Below are 19,571 nucleotides of genomic sequence, written 5' to 3'. Positions count from 1 at the left end.
AATTTCATATTCCACCATTGATTCCAATTTTATCTCTCCTTCTCTTGTTTTTTAAATACCACAAAATGTTACTAGAATCCTACCGCAGTTATCACATTCTCTTGGGTTCGGCACCATTAGATTTGATTTCGTATTATATGGGACAACGTTATTTTTTTTGACTACGAACATGGTATCTCACATTATGAATACACTCGTCTGTTACTTGATGGAAATTTATAACACTAACCATGTGAAAGCTATTTTCCGTTTTTTTGCCGTGGTCTGCAGGGTTTTATGCCCGATGTTTCGTCTAATACTGCGGTAGAACATTATCAAAAGCGATGTGGTAACGGTGGCAGTGCCTGACTCGAGGCTCGTGTTGTTGTTCCCATTGTTGACTCTGGTTTCTCTTAATTGGATTACCTAACCTTGTTTGTGTACCGTTGAGGACAGGTAGCCATATTTTATTAATGTTCACTGCCTCTCCTTTTCTATCGAAATTATTCCTGTGTTTTTTTATTTCTACTGCCTCTCTATATACTCTTTGAAAGCAATTTTGAGTTTTATTGAGTATACTTTATCTTCAAATGAGATAATGTGAGTGCCTTCTTTGTTGAGAGCATATTCGACTACAGTCCGAGTCGACAATTTTTTTTTTGTATTCATGGAGACATGTACCAATACTTATTTTCGTGGTTCCAATATAGAGCGACCTGCAGCTACAAAGAATCCGGTATACCCCGGGTGTTGTTAAAGGTTCTCTGGGGACCTTGGGTGACCTTAGACTTTCTTTGATGGTTTTTGTTGGTCTAAATATTGGTTTCACGTCGTGATTCTCCCAATTCGGTCTGTAACATTTTTGTTCAATATACCCCTAGTTTGTAACTCAGAGTAACACAAGAGAATAGACTGGCCTTTTCCATCCTTACATTGAAGGCATCATAACTTTGTTTGTTTACGGGAAGTAAGTTGGACCATAAAACAGTGGCGGTTGGTTTAGTTGATAATCGAAGGGACATAATATATTTATAAAATAAATCATTTCAGGTGAAAATGTATTCTGTTCAAATAGTTTCTACAGGAAATCTGATTTATTATTAATGATTATGGAAATGGGGCCAGTTTTTCTACCGCCTACTAGATTTTTATTTATGTATGGCTTTACTGGGTTAAAATTAAATAATTTCGAATGAACTAATTCATAACAATGATAAATGTTAATTTCAAAAATAATGAACTTTGCTTCATATAATTAGATGAGGAAATTTGTGATATATTCTCAGATTTGATAAACAAGCGATACGGTTTGTGAGGTCCGATATAAAGAATTTTCGATAAGAAATCATAAACATTTATAATTACGATTGAGGTTTGATATTTGACATTATGAAAGGGGATATATTTGATATATATTAGATCAAGATCTTCAGATGATGTGGTGCTGCAGGTTTTTCCGGGTTTTCCTGCAGCTGAAAAAGCAAATGCGCCACTGGAATCAATGAAGTCGCCCCGGAACGCCAATTAATTTTTATTGTTGTTTTTATTTTATTTTTATCGTTGTTTTAATAAAACTTGATGTTTGTAATGATCATTTTATTGAACTTATTTATTCTTATAAATACATTTTTTGAAACTAGGTTTATATTATTTCATTATTTGACATATCCCAACTAAAAAAAAGGTAAAAAAATGACAACCGTTATTTCTTATTGAATATTGTCTGTATGCAACTCGAGAGCAAAGAAAGAAAAACCAAAACGGTCGGTGGCCACTCGAATTGACTGCCGTGTTGGTAGGTGGTTCAAGCCCTAGTCTGAACGATCGATTTTCACTTGCTATCGTCCAACCCGTGTTAGGAATCACACGTTAAAAGGTAAGACCTCGTTAATTCTTAGCTCGCACAAGTTTCGACTTCTGAGGGTTGTCGTTCATAGGGGTGCGACAGCTGGTTAACGGAAAAAAAGATTTTTAAATAGATATTCTTTGTGTGATGTGAGTTAGTTGTTAAAGTGAGCAATAACAGATTCAACACCGGTTGCACAAGAATAACTATTGAGTATACAAACTGAACATTGAGCAGAAAGGTTTTTAATCTGTTGATCACAGAATCAATATGACCTATGGCACACATATGAAAAACATATTTTTCATTTTTGAATACAGTTTTTTTCATTTACATTAATGTTTTTTCGTAAATATAGAATTCGTTAGCATGAATTATTGAAAAAAAAAACATAATGTCTGTCCACAAAGACCCCTAGATACCAATTTTGAATGGAATCACATAATGATATCAAACCTCAATCGTAATTATAAATATTCATGATTTCTAATCGAAAATTCTTTATATCGGACCTCACAAACCGTAAACCGTACCGCTTGTTTATCAAATCTGAAAAAAAATCACAAATTTCTCCATCTGATTATATGAAGCAAAGTTCATTACTTTTGAAATTGACATTTATCATAGTTATGAATTAGTTCATTCGAAATAATTTAATTTTAACCCAGTAAACCACGCGCTTTATTATAAGCCATATATAAATAAAAATCTAGTAGGTAGTAGAAAAATTGGCCTCATTTCCATAATCATTAATAATAAACCATCAGATTTCCTGTAGGAACTATTTGAACAGAATACATTTTCAACTGAAATGATTCATTTTATAAATATATAATATCCCTCCGATTATCAACTAGACCAACCACCACTGTTTTATGGTCCAACTTACTTCAAATGTAAACAAACTGTCCATAACCTCTCATTCCCCCCCCCATAAGTTGTACAGAAAAGGATAGTACGATACCAGTTTCAAAATACATGTATTGTATTGGAATAGGCATGTCAACTCTGTCTTATTATTACTCTTAGGTTTGTACTACTGTTAGGTCACCGCCTATAATGCGACTAGCCAATATATTTAACTTATTGATACATATAGATTGGACAGTTTCATTGAGCGCTTTCAGAAAAATCGTTACACAGTTTATAAGAAACTTCAATTAAGCACGTATTATATATTATACTGTAAGCCATACAAACGTATCAATGTGAATTATTAATTCAATTTTTTTATTTATGAAATAAGACTCTGTAGGCTTGCTTGAATAATAAACAAATTAATTTTCATTTTATATTATATATGCTTATCAAAAGCCATTCTTTTAAATATAGGGGCCTTCTATAATTACTGAATGTAATAAAGGATTGTTCGTACAGTTTTGTAATCAATATACCTTTCTGCTTTTCTGCGTCCTTTGATAACAGACTTGATATTTCGAATGAGGTTAAAAAAACACTGTTATATGAACCCAATAAAATTGTTCGAAATGATACGATCATAACAATTTTTGAATTGGCTAAGCATTCATGAAGATTTTTTTTTCAAGTTTTTCTGCAAAACGTGTGCTATAGAAAATAGAATATAATACTCGACGATAAAATTCTTAATAAACTTGAAAGTTAGTCCACGAGCTATGCGGTCACGATAAAGCATTTCTTTATCGTCGTCTTGTATAATTAATATATATTATACGGGTGCGACATGATAAGTAGGACCATTTCTTCAAGTTTGAAGGCTCAAACCATTCGTTTATTTTCGTTTTCACATACTCAAGTTCAGATAGTATATTATTCTCTTGTAAACACTCGAAGAAGTACTTTTGAGATTTTAAAACTCTGTGACGGTATGTAAAAATTCAAATAGCTGTGTGTACATTGAATCTATAACAATTTGAGTGAATTTCTAAATTTGCATTAGTAAGGGCTGTAGTCCTGATCATAAGTTGTCTTGGCCTCGTTCACAAGACTCTCTGACCGTCCAGGTGAATGAATTTGTAATGTCGGTTATTCAACATGCAAGTCGTATACTCAAATGAATGAAAAGAAAGGTAATCCCAGTCTCTAATGAGAGAATGATCCAATGAGCACAACTGCCAACCTAAAAGAGTGAAACATTTCCTGCCAATTGAAAATGCATAATTTGTTTTATAGATTTGAAAGGCTAACACATCATTCTAAAAAAGCGTTTCTCTTTTTCAAAATTGCCCACAAATTAATCTTCAAATACTGTCTCAATGCCATATGAATTGTACTTCCCCTCAACCACAATTTGTATTGAAAACAGTCATGTTTCATTCTAAGAACTATACACAAAAAATTAACAAACAAGAAGCCAAAACCAAGCCTAAATCACGAAACACCTAGCATGAACTACTTTTATAAAATATACGTTATATCGAAAAAATACGTAACTACAAAGCTTGATATACTACGGGATTCAAATATCTGATGAATCGAAAGTAACAATGTCGATTATGGTTTTTCAGATTAAACATGAAGGACAAATAATTTTATGTAACCGGTGCTCATCTCAATAATTAACGCATTCCAGTATCGATAGATTATAAAAAGGGATAATATCTAACCCATTAATTGCGTCAATGCAACAAATGATATATGATGATTCAATGTACTCGACAGATACGGTGAATAAACTCAAAAACTGTAAAATTCACGGGCTAGTTTTCCAACCAAAGGTTTTATCGATACCTCAAATTGCTTTTCAACAAGTTGAAGACTAAAGATAAAACCTTAATAGTTTTTGATCTTCACAAAATTATAGTTTCATATTATAATAAAAAGTGTATTTGATTAAAAACTCATCAGTTTCATAAAATTATTTCTCAACCTTTGTCAAAGTTAATATGTTTACATACTTCAATAACCTTGTTATTCTTTTAGAGTCACGATTACTCTACAAAGTATGGGTGATTCCAATCATACAAGTTTACGATATAGTCGACAAATCATCAACTTCATTCTCAGATGTTTTATTCTCCGTTTACCCTGCTCTTTACAAAACTAGAAAATAAATTAGTAAATCTCACAAAATAAATAAAAATTGAACGAAAAAAAAAGATCACGCCCTAATATATTTGGCATTGTTTTTCAACACAGTGAATCAGTTCTCAAAAGGATATACTCGTCAAATAACATTTTTGTTTGGAAAGTTCCAAAAACTATCTACTGCTAGACTGATTTCATTTTCTTGTATGTATTGAAAATTTATTACTCCATGCATATATCACTTACTCCTACCCGCTGCTTTACAGGGTTGTTCAAAAATGTTTCATTTCGTTTTTTCTTTATAAGAAAAACGAAGCATGCGACAACAAGAAATCTGTTCGAAATGAAAACTTGAAAATTAGTCCAACTATCACGATAAAATGAAACTACTGAAATTATATTCAGTCAAATCTGACCTTGTAGAATACGTTTGAGAACAAAAACAATAAGTACGGAAATAATAGTTGTGACGAAATTGCTTTAAATAATGAAACAAACAAATTACAATTTGATCACTACAAACTTTATATTTCGTGTTAGATAATCCATTTTTTTCACAAAATTTATTGTTCAAGGGCATGATAGTAATTGTGCGAACCAACTAAGAAATTATGTTGTCACATAATTATAAAAACATTTTTGAATCACCAACTGATAAATTTCCAGCGTGAACTAAGTTTCCACAGATGGAACTATTTCATTATCGGTCTATTATAAGATTTTACCCTCTATAAAGAATCGAAACTATCTGAAAAACAAATCGATTTTATCAAATTTGGAGAAAATACCACATTATACTCTAAGAAACTGCAAATGGTAATGAAATGAATGTAAGTTTATTTATTTCACTCTTACCTTGCACAATCTGAAACACTATGTTATGGAAAGCTTCTATTCCACCCTGATAATTCACTAACAACGCAAATACAGTGCATTTCTTTAATGTTCCCCCCTCCCTTTTATTTTTTGAACGGGCCAACTCAAAGAATTGAAATTTGGGATAATGAAATTGATGCATGAATACTTTATTTTGAAGTGAAATTGACAGATGAAACTTTTAAGATGGCGTCAGGGAAAAAAATAAATGGAAAGGGAGGTCTTGTGAAACATCTTTATGAAGCTCCTGACAAATGTTTCACAACCCTAGAATATAATTCAATATCTACTTTAACTACTACAAAATGGCGGAACTTTCAATAATTGCCTGAATACATGGACATTTAACTACATAATATGAGGTAATAAGCTTGAGGTCAGTTCAGAAGATGCTCGAAATGGTTGCCTTGAACTTCTTGACATATGAACAGCCCATCCGATATTTCACGCCAAACATTTTCGAACGAAGCGATATATATCGCATCAATATTTTCTTTCAACGGACGGGAACTGACCATTTTAGATATTGTTGACCGTTCTACTAACAAAACCGAAAACTAAATTAGAATATTCGAACTGAACAATGATGTTCATTGTCGTATTGACTTTGTCGTTTTTATAAACCAAAAATAACTTAACAAACCTTATCGGGTTGTTGGAATTGTCATATGACAGATGAAAAGGAATATTTCTAGAAATATCGATATTAACGTGTTTGTCTTCAGGAAATTATTAAATGTTCCGTCATTTTGTAGTAGGTGAAGGATTTGACTTCATATTCCAGGGTTGTGAAGTATTCGTCAGGAGCTTCAAAAAGATGTATCACAAGACACCCTTTTCATTTATTTTTTTCCCAGATGCCACCCGGTCGCCATCTTGAAAGTTTCATCTGTTAATTTCACTTCAAAATAAAGTATTCATGCATTAATTTCATTATACCAAATTTCAATTTTTTTATTAGACCCGTTCAAATAATAAAAGGGAGGGGTCATTGAAGAAAGACATTCGACTCATAAGTAAATTGTATTTAATTGGGATCATTGAAAAGGAAGCTACTTGGTCATTACTTCTTTGTATAAGTGAACTTGGAATATATTATGAATGAATTGAAGTTCTAGTTTCCGAATCTCTTTGTACAACGATTGGTATTTTCCCACGACAGAATGATAGTAAACTCTAGAAAAAAACTACAGTTCATGATAAACCGATAATAATCCAGTAGTTGCTTTGTAGATAACTTTTTGGTACAAGCTACATGTCTAGAGTATACTTGTTAGACAACTTTGAAAACCACAGATACAACGATTATTAATTTGATCAGTTAGGTACCTAATCGAAAATATTCGTAGTTGGTGTCAATTCAAGCCATTTGAAACCAACAAAAAATTAATATGTCCACTTTGGCACGTCCGTAATCGCCCTCACGAACATTTTCGATCAGTACCAAAAGTAAGTGGTTATTTTGTGTTGTAACTTTATACGACAGAGATACGAGCTTGCCTCAAAGTGGTCCTGTAACTGACTTTGTCTGACGCCACGTAGAAACGAATATTGTGCTGGAAGAACGACAGATTTTTTGTTTTATATGTTGTCAGTGTTAGGCGCTGCAGTACTATTTATACCTTGTTGAGATTCAGAGCAATAACATAATCTGAAATCTAGTGGAAATTATCTCACAACCAATTATCTTGTTCTGTTGATTGATGTAGAACTGTTAATACACATTTAATTTTCTGAACAACGACAGTTACCATAATTTGGTATCCCTCCGATCAATAAAATCAACATGCCTTCCAGTGGAACTGTCAAGTACAGGATGGTACAAGCGGAATGCAAATACACCCCCGAATTTTTGTAATTTTAGAGATAGGTTTTTATTGCCTTTTTTGAACATTTTCAGATTCATCTACTTTTTTATTTAATTTTTGATAAATTTTTCTCGTAAAAATTATGATTTATTGTTCTTTAGCAAAAAATTACAATTTCTTAACAAATATTAAACAACAAATTAGGCAAATGGGACAGAGAATTGTCAAAAATAAAACATAAGCTTTTCTGCATGACCACTGTACAAGATGAAAACCGAATTAATCTTGACATATAGGGCGAAGAACACTGAAATTATGAGTATACGATCGATTTCCATTGTACATCCTCAACTCGTGTTACAAATTGTAAGTTAAAATTTGAGATCTCGTTAATCCTTAGCTCGCTAAATTTCGACGTGACAAAAAACTGATTTTATCAAAAACGAGCTCTCCTCTGATGTTTTTTATCACAAATAGTATGGTGACAGTTGAATTTCTAAATACGAAGGCAAATTGTTGAATTTGTTCAGAAGTATTACTGTGTTTGATTAAAATTCATAAACAGATTTTTCCAACTTGGCAGTATACATTTTTACTGAATATGTCAAACTAAAAAAGTGTATGTTTTCATGTGAGAGTATTTTTTTTGTTTTGGAATATACAGAAACATTTATTATCAGAAGTGAAATGACTATAAGAATTTTCTCCAAACAGTTAACATTTCTGGGCAAACTTGAAAATTTACCTTTATATTTGGTTCATTAAAATTTCTTTTTGATTTCTAGATATCCTTTTTATTTTCAAAATAGTCTAACTGGCACATTGTGAACTGTATACGTTTCAAAATCCTTGTTGAACTACTTCAATATTGACAACTATTTTCATTTTACTACCAAACGCTACATTATACAGGGTATATCTTGACGAGTTAACGCGATCTATATATAGAAAACTGAAAGTAGGGCGTTTCTGACAATTGATAGGATGGATGAAGAACTAATGGAGAATTCAACTGAAATATTTTCGCTGAGGTGACGTTTCGAGTTTCTCCGGAAGTGACGTCATCTTTGTTATTTTTAATGGCACACCCTGTATTTTACCTCATTTTTGAATTCATCATCGTTTATTTACACAAAAAGAAAAACAGCAAGCATAACAAGGCTATACATTTTACAAATAAACGTTGGGAAACCCACAGAAGCAACAGGTGTTGCTTGTACGTGGTGTAATTCTTTCCATGATTTAGATTCTAACTCATGTATCATACCCTATACCCAAAATGAACCGTTTTCGAGTTATTAGAGCTTTTTTAGAAAAAGTGACAGATGCAACCTCTCGAACATACGTCATTTTTATGTAAATAGGAACCCCCATTTTTTTCTTCAAGGTTCAATTCTATTATGAAAATAAGCCCTAGTTATGATACACTTTCCTATACCCAAAACTTATAATTTTGGAGATATTCCATTATATTTACATACTTTCCCAAAATGATGATATTTCTAGTAGGCTGCTGTCCATGTTTCAACACAATGTTTGGCGACAAATGAAATATACTTGTTTATTGTCAGATTCGTGCTCTCAGAAGGTACAATATGGCTCGTGCTGGTTATAATAATAATCACGATTTCTTTAACTTATTGGTGATTTATGGCGAATGCAATAAGGTGTTAACAAGAACATGTGACGCTTATGCCACAAGGTATCCAGAAAAACCGAAACCATCTCCAGATATCATTAGAAGATTAATCTTCAATCTTACGAACTTTGGATCATTCGAAAGGAAAATTACCAAAACTAAAACGGTGGTTGATAATGAAGATAATGCGATTACAGTGCCTGGGTACTTCACTGCTTTTCCAGAAGCATCTTTGAAAGATGCGGCACGAGATTTGGGATTGAATAAAATGTTCATGCAGAGAATATCAGCAAAACATAAATGGCATCCGTATTCTCATACTTTAGTCCATGGCCTGAAGCTATCCGATTATGAGAGAAGAATTAACTTTGCCGAGTTCTTCATTATGAAAAATCAAGAAAACGACCAATTTTTGAGTGAATGGAGTGAAATTTACCAGAAATGGGATATTTAACAAGCGGAATTCTCACTACTGGAGCGATACAAACCCGCATTCAGTTCGGTAACGTCAATTTCAAGACTGTTGGAATTTCAATGTTCACTGCGCTGTTAAAGACGACGCACTAGTGATGCTTCACTTCTATGACGAAAATTTAAATGGTTAGATGAAAAGTACCATATTTGTACTGTTTCATTGATTAAAAAAAAAATACATTACTCAAGAAAATGGCATCAAGGTAGCTATGTAATAAACAATCATAGCATCTAGAAAATACATAACAGATCAACAGGTATTTTTACTTTCAGGTGAACGATGCCTAGATATTCGAAAAAATCTCGATACAGATCATTTGGAAAAACTGACGCTCGCTGACCATCGAAAAATTTGGTATCAACATAATGGAGCACCTCCACATAATCATCAGATGGTGAAGATGTATTTAGAAGAAACTTATTACGGCCAGTGGTTTGGAACCGACGGTCCTCAATTATGGCCACCGCGATAGCCCGATTTAACTCCAATGGATTTTTTTATTTGGGGACATATAAAAAACGAGGTGTATTCTAACACGCCAACAACAAAAGAAGATTTTCAGCAGAGAGTTCGTACTGCTTTCAACTCCATTCGACCGGACATGATAAGACGAGCTGTAGGAGACGTCATACGGATAAGTGTAAAATGTTTAGAAGTTGGAGGCAATGTATTCGAACATTTGCTGCAATAAAAAAAGCGGTTGACAAAAGTGTCATGTGTTCTTGTTTAGCACTGAAACTAAATTTGAAATTGTTGTTTATTCTAATCATGATTTTTGTCTTGAATATGGGATTACTTTTCATGAGATATTCAATGGAAACTAGGCAACAAAGAAATTTCATCGGACAAAAATGGAAAGTAAAAACGTAAATCCTCGCGTGATAATAACTTCTTTTGCGGAATATCACTAAGTTTTTGCGCATCATGTGGATTATTTAGTGGACGTGAAAATGATGCGTGATCCGTTCAACCTTCAATTATCACGATTCACTAGCTGCATATTTTTAAAAATGTTAATTTACATAAAAATGACGTATTTTCGAGAGGCTAGATCTGTCACTTTTTCTAAAAAAAACTTGAATAACTCCAAAACGGTTAATTTTGGTTAGAATCTAAATCATGGGATGAATTAAAAAATGAGGTGAAATACAGGGTGTGCCATTAAAAATAACAAAGATGACGCCACTTCCGGTGAAACCCGAAACGTCACCTCAACGAAAATATTTCAGCTGAATTCTCCATTAGTCCTTCATCCATCCTATCAATTTTCAGAATCGCACTACTTTCAGTTGTCTATATATAGATCGCGTTAACTCGTCAAGATATACCCTGTATAGGATTTCACAATTGTCAATTCTTCTATTATTCTAACTTTTCTCAAATCCTTGAAATTAAAATTATGACTTTTCCTGAACGACATCTCTCCGTACTGTATTCTTCACAATGACACCATTCCTAATTACACATAAATCTATCACCTCCATGGAAGATAATTCCCAACGCATCATCATAAACTAATATTTTCGAAGACATTATTTTAAGGATTATCTGATACGATCATGAAACCTTTTATTTTTGTTGTCGACACTTCAGTGTGTAATAATAATCCCCGAGATAAGTCGCCAATAAATTGAGAAAACCAATAGAATCCATTACGATTACGAATTATATTTATTATACAATAAATACGCTCTCAGAAAATTTACAACAGCGCTAACGTCAACTGTGCATATAAAATCGAAATAAACCAAAAGGGAACAGCATGCTGATAATTGCATAATTTGATAAATGAAATTCCTTATAATTACGAAAAGTGAGTTTTGAAAACTATTAAATTTTTTTTATTAGTCAGTGGGCTATGTTTCCAGACTGGCAGTAAACAAATCTAAAGAAATGGATTTTAAATGTTCAAGCCGGTCTCGGATATACCTACACAGTAGGTTGAATGGAGTGAAGCCTATCAGATAACAACTACTCCCCTAGCTAATACCACGAAGCGCGTGGGATTATATCCGACAGTGCGTCAGTGCAGGAATCTTCACAGAAAATTTCCTGCATATGCAAGTGGTAATACAACTGAAAGAGTCGACCTTCAATTTTCGAACGGGCACACTGGCAGACCGGTTTCGGGCTCATTAGCCCGAAGGGAGCTGGGCTCCATCCCGATTGAACTCAAGACGTTGGTCAGAGTAACGCATTCGTGGTTCAGTCGGGCGACACTGATGAGACCTATGACAGGTCGAAACAAAACTGTACAGAGTTGGATCGTGTATACTTTGTTATACGTTTAAACCAGCGTTGATAGAACTCGGTAAAGGTATCAGAAAGGTAACATTTTTGACACGTCATACCTTCGACATCAATATTTTTAAGGACAAAACACAAGCACTACAGGAACATCTTTGAGTCGCTCTGAGAGCGGTGCCTGTACGAAAGTAGCGATTCACATTGGATTTGAATCGATGGAGATTAAACCAATTTGGGAAAACGTTCACAGAAAGTTTATTCCACGTGAACGCAGTTCTCCAAATTAAAGAGTTTTTGATCAGTGAAGTTCGAGGTGTACTGAGTTGAACCTCAAAACGATGAGCAGCCACAGTCTTGGTGGAGAGAAAACCGTTGCCCAGGTTTTTGTGGCATTGAATTGAATCTGGTAACTTTCACGCCAATTCGAAATCACTTCTAGATCCTCTTCTAGAACCTTCTGTTGCATCCGCATCCCTTGTTAAGATACAGCCCCTTGAAGGGGCTACATAAAATTTATATAACAATTTTTTTCATAAGCACTGAAAAAGTTACAATATTGAAATTAACCTGACGTTTTGCATTACCAAAAAGACACTTAGCCAGAAATTTATTTGGTTTACCCCATGGTTGTGAGGGGTGGAAAACGCAACCCCTAAAATTTATTTCCAATGTAACTTTTTGTCTTATTATTTGTTTACCATTTTAAAATTTATTTCCGATAGCCTGTTTCATTCTTAACAAAAAAATGTCTCTTGGGTTTTTTGCCCAAAATAAACCAGTTCGCAGCAAAAAATTATTTTACGAACAACTACAGAGATACATCGTCATAAATGCGAACTGGATTTATTGTTATTTTGTAGTTAGTACCTGCATTAAACGATGAAAGAGTAATAAAACTAATTTATTAATAACAAAACACAACACGTAGAAATCATAGTAAATGTTCAATATGTCTACCTTCAGACATTACGCATGCGTCTAGACGTCCTCGCATTGAGCCGCGTATTCGCTCAAATATTCCTGGAGTCTCTCTGATTACCCTGCACGCATCGATGATGCGGTTTCTTAAGTCCTTTACATCGCGAACAGGAGTACGATAAACCAAATGCTGTAAATGGCCCCAAATAGAGAAATCGAGAGGATTGAGATCCGGGGATCGAACGGGCCAGTTCTGTGGTCCTCCTGGACCTATCCACTGACTTGCATATGTTTCCGTTAAATGCTGACGAGCTATTTGACTAAAATGGGCGGGAGCCCCATCATGCATAAAAAACATATCCTTTCTGACGCCCAAAGGAACTTCCTCCAGCAGTAATGGATGCACTTCTCTTGAAAATTGAACGTATGCCTCACCATTTAATCGAGGAGGTAGAAAATGAGGCCCAATTAAATCATCTCCAATAACTCCGAGCCACACGTTAAGAGAAAACTGTTCTTGATGGTTAGTTTCGACAATAGCGTGAGGGTGAAAATTAATAATCTTGTCCCGAGAAGAACTACATACGTCTGTGAATTCTATCGTCTTCAGAAAGTCACAATTTCTTCCAATCATTTCCAGTATCCATTTGCAAAATTCAAGACGGTTCGGAAAGTCTCGCGGTAACAGTGCCTGTACTCGTTGCAGATGGTAAGGGTATAAGAATTGTTCCTTCAAAATTCGAAATACCGTCATATGATCAACATTTAGCTGGAGAGCAATTTTTCTAGTACTGGTAGTAGGTTATTCTTCAATCTAATTGAGTACTGCTTCCTCAAGCTGTGGTGTTCGTACTTCTCGATGGCGACCACAATCCTGCGTTCTTTTGTCGAATGAACCATATTCTCGTAATCGTTGATGAAGTCGAGCAAATATTCTATGTGAAGGATGCTGCTGTTGAGGATACATTTCAGCATATCTTCTAGAAGCTTCTAACCCATTTCCAGGTACGCCAGGCGTACCTGGAGGTTAGATGGTACGCCAGGCGTCTACCCAACCTAATCAGTCGTGTTTAATATCCCAGCCGGGTAGCCTAGCTAGGGAGGAAAGCGTAGTAAGTTCTGTGTACAAAAGAAGGGCAATTTGGGACCCAGCAGACCCATTGAGGAAAAATCCAAAAGTTCAGACGACACTGCTGACGTAGCTTCTCTGAAGTTCGTGAAGTTCTTTACAATTTGCATTTAGTCAACTTCAAAAGTAGGTCGAATGCCTGAACATCCTTAATTACAAATAAAAGTTGTCAGGGTGTTGTCGTAATTTTTTTGTAGACTCTCACGAATTCTCCGTCCAGTTGACGCCTCAAATTGTAAGTATGCACCCACGGTTTTTTTATAATACTATTTGCCAGTATAATTCTCGAATATGAACATAGTAAAATTTTTTCGCAACTTTAGAGAGAGGCGTGATTGTTACTTTTCCGCCTTCAATTGGATACTGGCTTCATTTCACTGCGTCCAGGATGCATTGCCCCTCCACCATCCACCCTCCAAGCGACCATCTAGCATCTAGCAGTGCGGCCTCGGGTTAGGAGATGGGATGGAATCAAAGGATGCAGTCCTGCCAGGATAACCCTGGGCGAACCTGGGAAGGTGGCGCCGAAGAAGTATCTGGCGATGACCAGGAAAAACCTACGCTTAACAGTAGAATTTCTGACTGGCTACTGTCAACTGAGAAAACACCTCCATATTAAGGGGCTAGTGGACACACCTCTATGCAGGAGGTATGGAAAGGAACACGAAACTGTTAGGCATGTCTTATGCGAGTGTCCGGAGTTATCGTCAATACGAGAGTGTGTGTTCGTCGAGTCTTGGCCTACGCCTACACCTACATAAAGGAGTTGTCTCCTAGTGACCTGTCCACCTTCCTGGAAAGGACAGGCTGGACGATGACCTAGGAGGACAACTCCTCGGAAGGATGTACAATGGGTCACATGTGGTCTAAGTGCTGTGGGCCTACGCTCACCCTCCCAACTCGATACAGATATAATCCACTGTACGTCGTGGAATTTACAAGGCATTTGCCATATCCTACTTATAGGGGTGTTGAAAGAGGGAAATGTTTCGAATTTTTAATAAAAATATTGTTTTTGTTGTTATTTTTCCTCGACAATGTCTACTTTCCTTGTTTGCAGGGAAAATCGGTGTCCCACCATCAGACCTTGAACGAAAATCATAGAAAAAAAGTGTGAGAAAATTGCACCGGAATGATCTGCCATGTCATGATCAGATACATTCGGCATTTAAAATATCTCAACATAAAAACTATTTATGAAGAGAATATATAACTCATTAACTCACATATTACGCAAATATTACCAAATAAATCATTCTCGAGTACCTACGTCTATTTGATAACAAAGACATGGTTTCAAATTAGTTTTCAAACACACATTCTGAAGTCACCGGATACGTCAAGATTATATCTCCATTGAATATATATCTCCATTGAATACAGTCTCTACTGTCATATGATTCGATAGGATATCACAACAGACGTAATCATGACAAATAATAGAGATATTTTAATCCGACAAGAATGGAAGGCAGTGTTTTCATTCACATGTTATTAAACCCAGATGCCTTCCAGGTTCAATTAAAAAAACTTCAAGTGGTACATTTCCAGATTGAAAAAAATCGCCGACTTGGTCACGGGCACATACCAAGCTTTCCTTTAATTGAGGGTGGTAATTGATTGAATAATGATAGTTTCGATGAAATACATACAGTGTGTAAAAGCCAAATGAAATAAATTCATTATTTCGGTTACGGTACATATTTTAAAAAATCCCGAAATACGTCAAATTTAAATTATAATTTGACATACTTCAACGGATAAAAGCTACCCTTACCTTCAACCCCCTTCGAACGACAGGTACAACCCCCAATTTTCTAAATGGGAAGTATAGGCTTGTGACATATCTTTTGAAAGGTCTCTTCATTCTCTATTGAGTTCATTCGACGGGGGTTGAAGGTAAGGGTAGCTTTTATCCGTTGAAGTATGTCAAATTATAATTCAAATTTGACGTGTTTCGGGATTTTGTTAAAATATGTACCATAACCGAAATAATGAATTTATTCCATTTGGCTTTTACACTATGTAATACATCGAAAGCTCACATTCAGCGCAATAGGAGATTGAACACTTTTCGATTGCATTTTGTTGTGAAAAAAAATACTAATAGAAAAGAAATAATACTCATTCATAAACCACATTCTGTATCTAGTTACTGCTTACCAACTAATGGTAACAATATGTAAAGAACTAAAAAAGCTAATACAGAACATAAATTGAAATAGGAATGAACAAGAAGACGAATATGTGTGAATTCACATACCTAGAAGTTAAATAGCAGAAGAAGGTGAAAAAAAACAAATAAAAACGGCAGCAAGAACTACCAAAAGAAATATCATGAATAATGTTTATTAACTACAAAAACAAGCGGAAGAATTTACAAAACTCGAGTTACAACAGTAGCAGTTAGGTAGTGGAAAACATGATCAAATGCGTTGAAGACATCAAGAGCCCTCTATATTTGATGATAACGTTATTGATCGACGGGTATTTATTAGAACCGTAAAATACGGCAAAGACACTTTTCATGCTGTTTCATGTTTGTTATAATCTGGTGTGAAGTAATTTTCAATTTGACTCTTCGTCCATTACATCACAGACATGTAAAATTGAAATTTGGGATAATGGCATTAATGCATGAATACTTTATTTTGAAGTGAAATTGACAGATGAAACTTTGTGACACATCTTTTTGAAGCTTTTCGACATATGAACAGCCTATCCGATATTTCACGCCGAACATTTTTAGACACAGTAACGTTAATATATCGACAAATATTTATTATTCTCTGCCGTATATCCAATATTGAAGCAGGTTCAGTTCGTACACCTTTTGCTTCAAATAACCTCATAAAAAAAGGCCCAAGATGTCAAATCTGGCGAGCGGGCTGGCCATTCTGTAGGACCTCGACGGCCAATCCAACGACCGGGAAAGGTAGTATCCAAATAGTTTTTCACTTGTCTGGAGTAATGTGGTGGTGCTCCATATTATTGGAATACAATATCCATTTCGAATTCATTAGGATTCGCTTCGACGATTTTAGTGATGAGAGGGTCAACAGTAGTTTCCAACATATTCAAATACAGTTCTCCTGTTAAATTTTGATCAATAAATAGAGGCCCTACAATATGGTTTCCCAATATTCCTGCCCAAACGTTAATTTTTTCTGGATATTGGGTATGTGTTTCCCGGAAAACGTTAGGGTTGGTGTCACTCCAATAACGGCAATTTTGTCTGTGAACATTGCCGTTTAAAAAAATGTGCATTCGCCATTAAAACAAATATTTTGAAGATAGGTAGGATGCCTTGCAATTGTTTCTGCCATGATTTCGCAGAATTCTGTTTTTCGATCAGGGTCATTTTCCGTTAATTGGTGTACCATTTTAATTTTGTATGGATGATACCTATTCCTCGTCAAAAGTCTCCACACAGTAGAAGGAGACACCTCACAAACATTCGCTACGGAAAAGTAGACTGTTCAGGATTTACTACCATCTCACCAATTATTTGCACGTGTTGTTCTTCCGGAATGGACGGATGACCTGGGGTCTTTTTGTTATGTACACTACCGGTATGTGAATTTGGATACAAGTTCCCTCAAATATTTTCTACAGATAGGACGATTTGGAAAACGTTCATTGAAAATACTTTCGGTCTCGTGAAAGTTACGCGTCGCACCGTAAATAAAAATCGCTGTAATTTTTTCTTCCAATAGACGAGAATTGACCATTTTAGAGATTGTTGACGTGGTACCTTTCTACTAGTTAAATCGAAAACTAAATGAGAATATTCTAACTGAACAATGATGTGCAGTGTCGTACTGACATTTTTTGACGTTTTTATTAACGAAAAATAACTTAACAAACCTTATCGGGTTGTTGGAATTGCCATATGGCAGATAAAAAGGAATATTTTCAGAAATATCGATATTAATGTGTTTGTCTTCAGGAAATTATTAAATGTTCCGCTATTTTATAGTAGGTGAAAATATTGACTTCATATTCTAGGGTTGTGAAGTATTCGTCAGAAGCTTCCAAATGATGTATCACAAGATCCCCCTTTCCATTTAATTTTTTTCCCAGATGGCGCCCAGTCACCATCTTGAAAGTTTTATCTGTCAGTTTCACTTCAAAATAAAGTATTCATGCATTAATTTCATTATCCCAAATTTCAATTTTTTGAGTTTACCCGTTCAAAAAATAAAAGGGGGGAAGGACATTAAAGAAATGCACTGTATGTATCATACATACAAAATGGATGAATTGGGAACCTCTTCTTTCATTCAAATCAGTTAATGTTATCTGATACTATCTGTTACTTCTACTCATTAGATCGAATAGCAAAAGTTGTATCCGACGCAAATTACTAATATTATTATAGGAATATATTACAAAAATAATTTATTATAAATCATTCTTCAGTTGAAACTTCTACATCCTGACCTACAGGCAAATGAATATTCAAGGAAAAATCACGTTCAACCTCAATTAGACTTTTGCAGATAGACTGAAGGATGACCATCATTATATCAATCGTAGTTAATGTTTTGAATAAACAAATCGAAACTGCTTAGTATTTTTGATTGTGTTTGTTGTTCTACATCAATCGACATATCGGTTTGTTAATAACGTAAACCTCCCACTGCTTTTTCGTATATCGATTTCACCAGTACAGTCTAACAAATCGAACATCAGCGTCAGGCACTGAACTTAACAAGATATAAATACATACTGCGCTCGGCAAGAGGAAGATAAATCAACCTCAATCGAATCTTTCAGCACTTCTAAAAAAAAGAGGAATAATTCAACTTCACATACCAATTCAGAGAAAAAGAATTGCCATTTCAGCAATTATGTAGGGCGATTATGAAATGTCTACAAAATAAGCATTCTGATTTGAGATGAGAATGATAAAAGTGTGATTTGGTAGAAATCCACGGAAAAATGAGACGATTCAACAACTTTGATGAAATTCTGATATCACCATCATTTCTCGGAAAATTTTACCATTTTTCAGTTATGTTTGTGCGACTTTTGATAATGTCGAAATAATGTTCAAACAATGTGTCACAGGATTGAGCATATTATTTGACTTCTTAACAGTTTCTGTACAATTGTTTTCAAAAGTCTTGTGAAGAAACTTTTATTTCAAAATAATCGAAAACTTTCTTCATTCATACTATGACTTTCAAATTATTCGTTTTCAAACACCCATGAAAAGTATGTTATTGAAGCTTCAATAATCCTCGAGAACAACTAGAAAGTCAAAGGTAGTGATTATTAGAAATACATCTTTCAAATTTTCATGTTTGTTAGTTCCGGAAAAGATAAAACAAAATTGATTTAATTGAAAGTTATTTCGATTAGCAAGACAGTCTTTCTAATTGAAAGTTATTTCGATTAGCAAGACAGTCTTTCTGTCTTACTAATCGAAATAACTTTCAATTAAATCAATATTTTTGAACTTGCATCCGAATATAAGTTTGGTTTAAAAAGTGATTCCCTGTGATTTTTCAGCGAAGAGTTGAATTATATCATAGTTCACCTGTTGGTGGATGCAGAACATTTTTCTCCAGTTCCAAACTTTCCATTGGAACATGATATCAACGTACAAAATCAACGTACATTTTTAGAACTTTTTGATAAGC

At 34.6% G+C, this 19,571-nt stretch overlaps 1 protein-coding gene across 6 annotated transcripts in view; it reads right to left on the bottom strand.

The window, feature by feature from the left end:
* Positions 1-19,571, bottom strand: part of Vha100-1 (V-type ATPase subunit a family protein Vha100-1) — a 110,009-nt gene that overhangs the window by 34,173 nt on the left and 56,265 nt on the right. The window contains exon 5 of one of the 6 annotated variants that reach the window (XM_074183150.1): positions 7,208-7,263. The exons of the other annotated variants lie outside the window; for them this stretch is intronic. Within the exon in view, the coding sequence (XP_074039251.1) occupies positions 7,208-7,263 (56 nt within the window). The remainder of the gene's footprint in view (positions 1-7,207; positions 7,264-19,571) is intronic. 6 annotated transcript variants of the gene reach the window in all.

This window comes from Leptinotarsa decemlineata, unplaced genomic scaffold (assembly GCF_025532065.1).
Source record: "Leptinotarsa decemlineata unplaced genomic scaffold, Ldec_3_MD MMD2_tig00026330_RagTag_RagTag, whole genome shotgun sequence".
NCBI lineage: Eukaryota > Metazoa > Arthropoda > Insecta > Coleoptera > Chrysomelidae > Leptinotarsa > Leptinotarsa decemlineata.
This window is presented reverse-complemented; position numbering and strand designations above follow the sequence as displayed.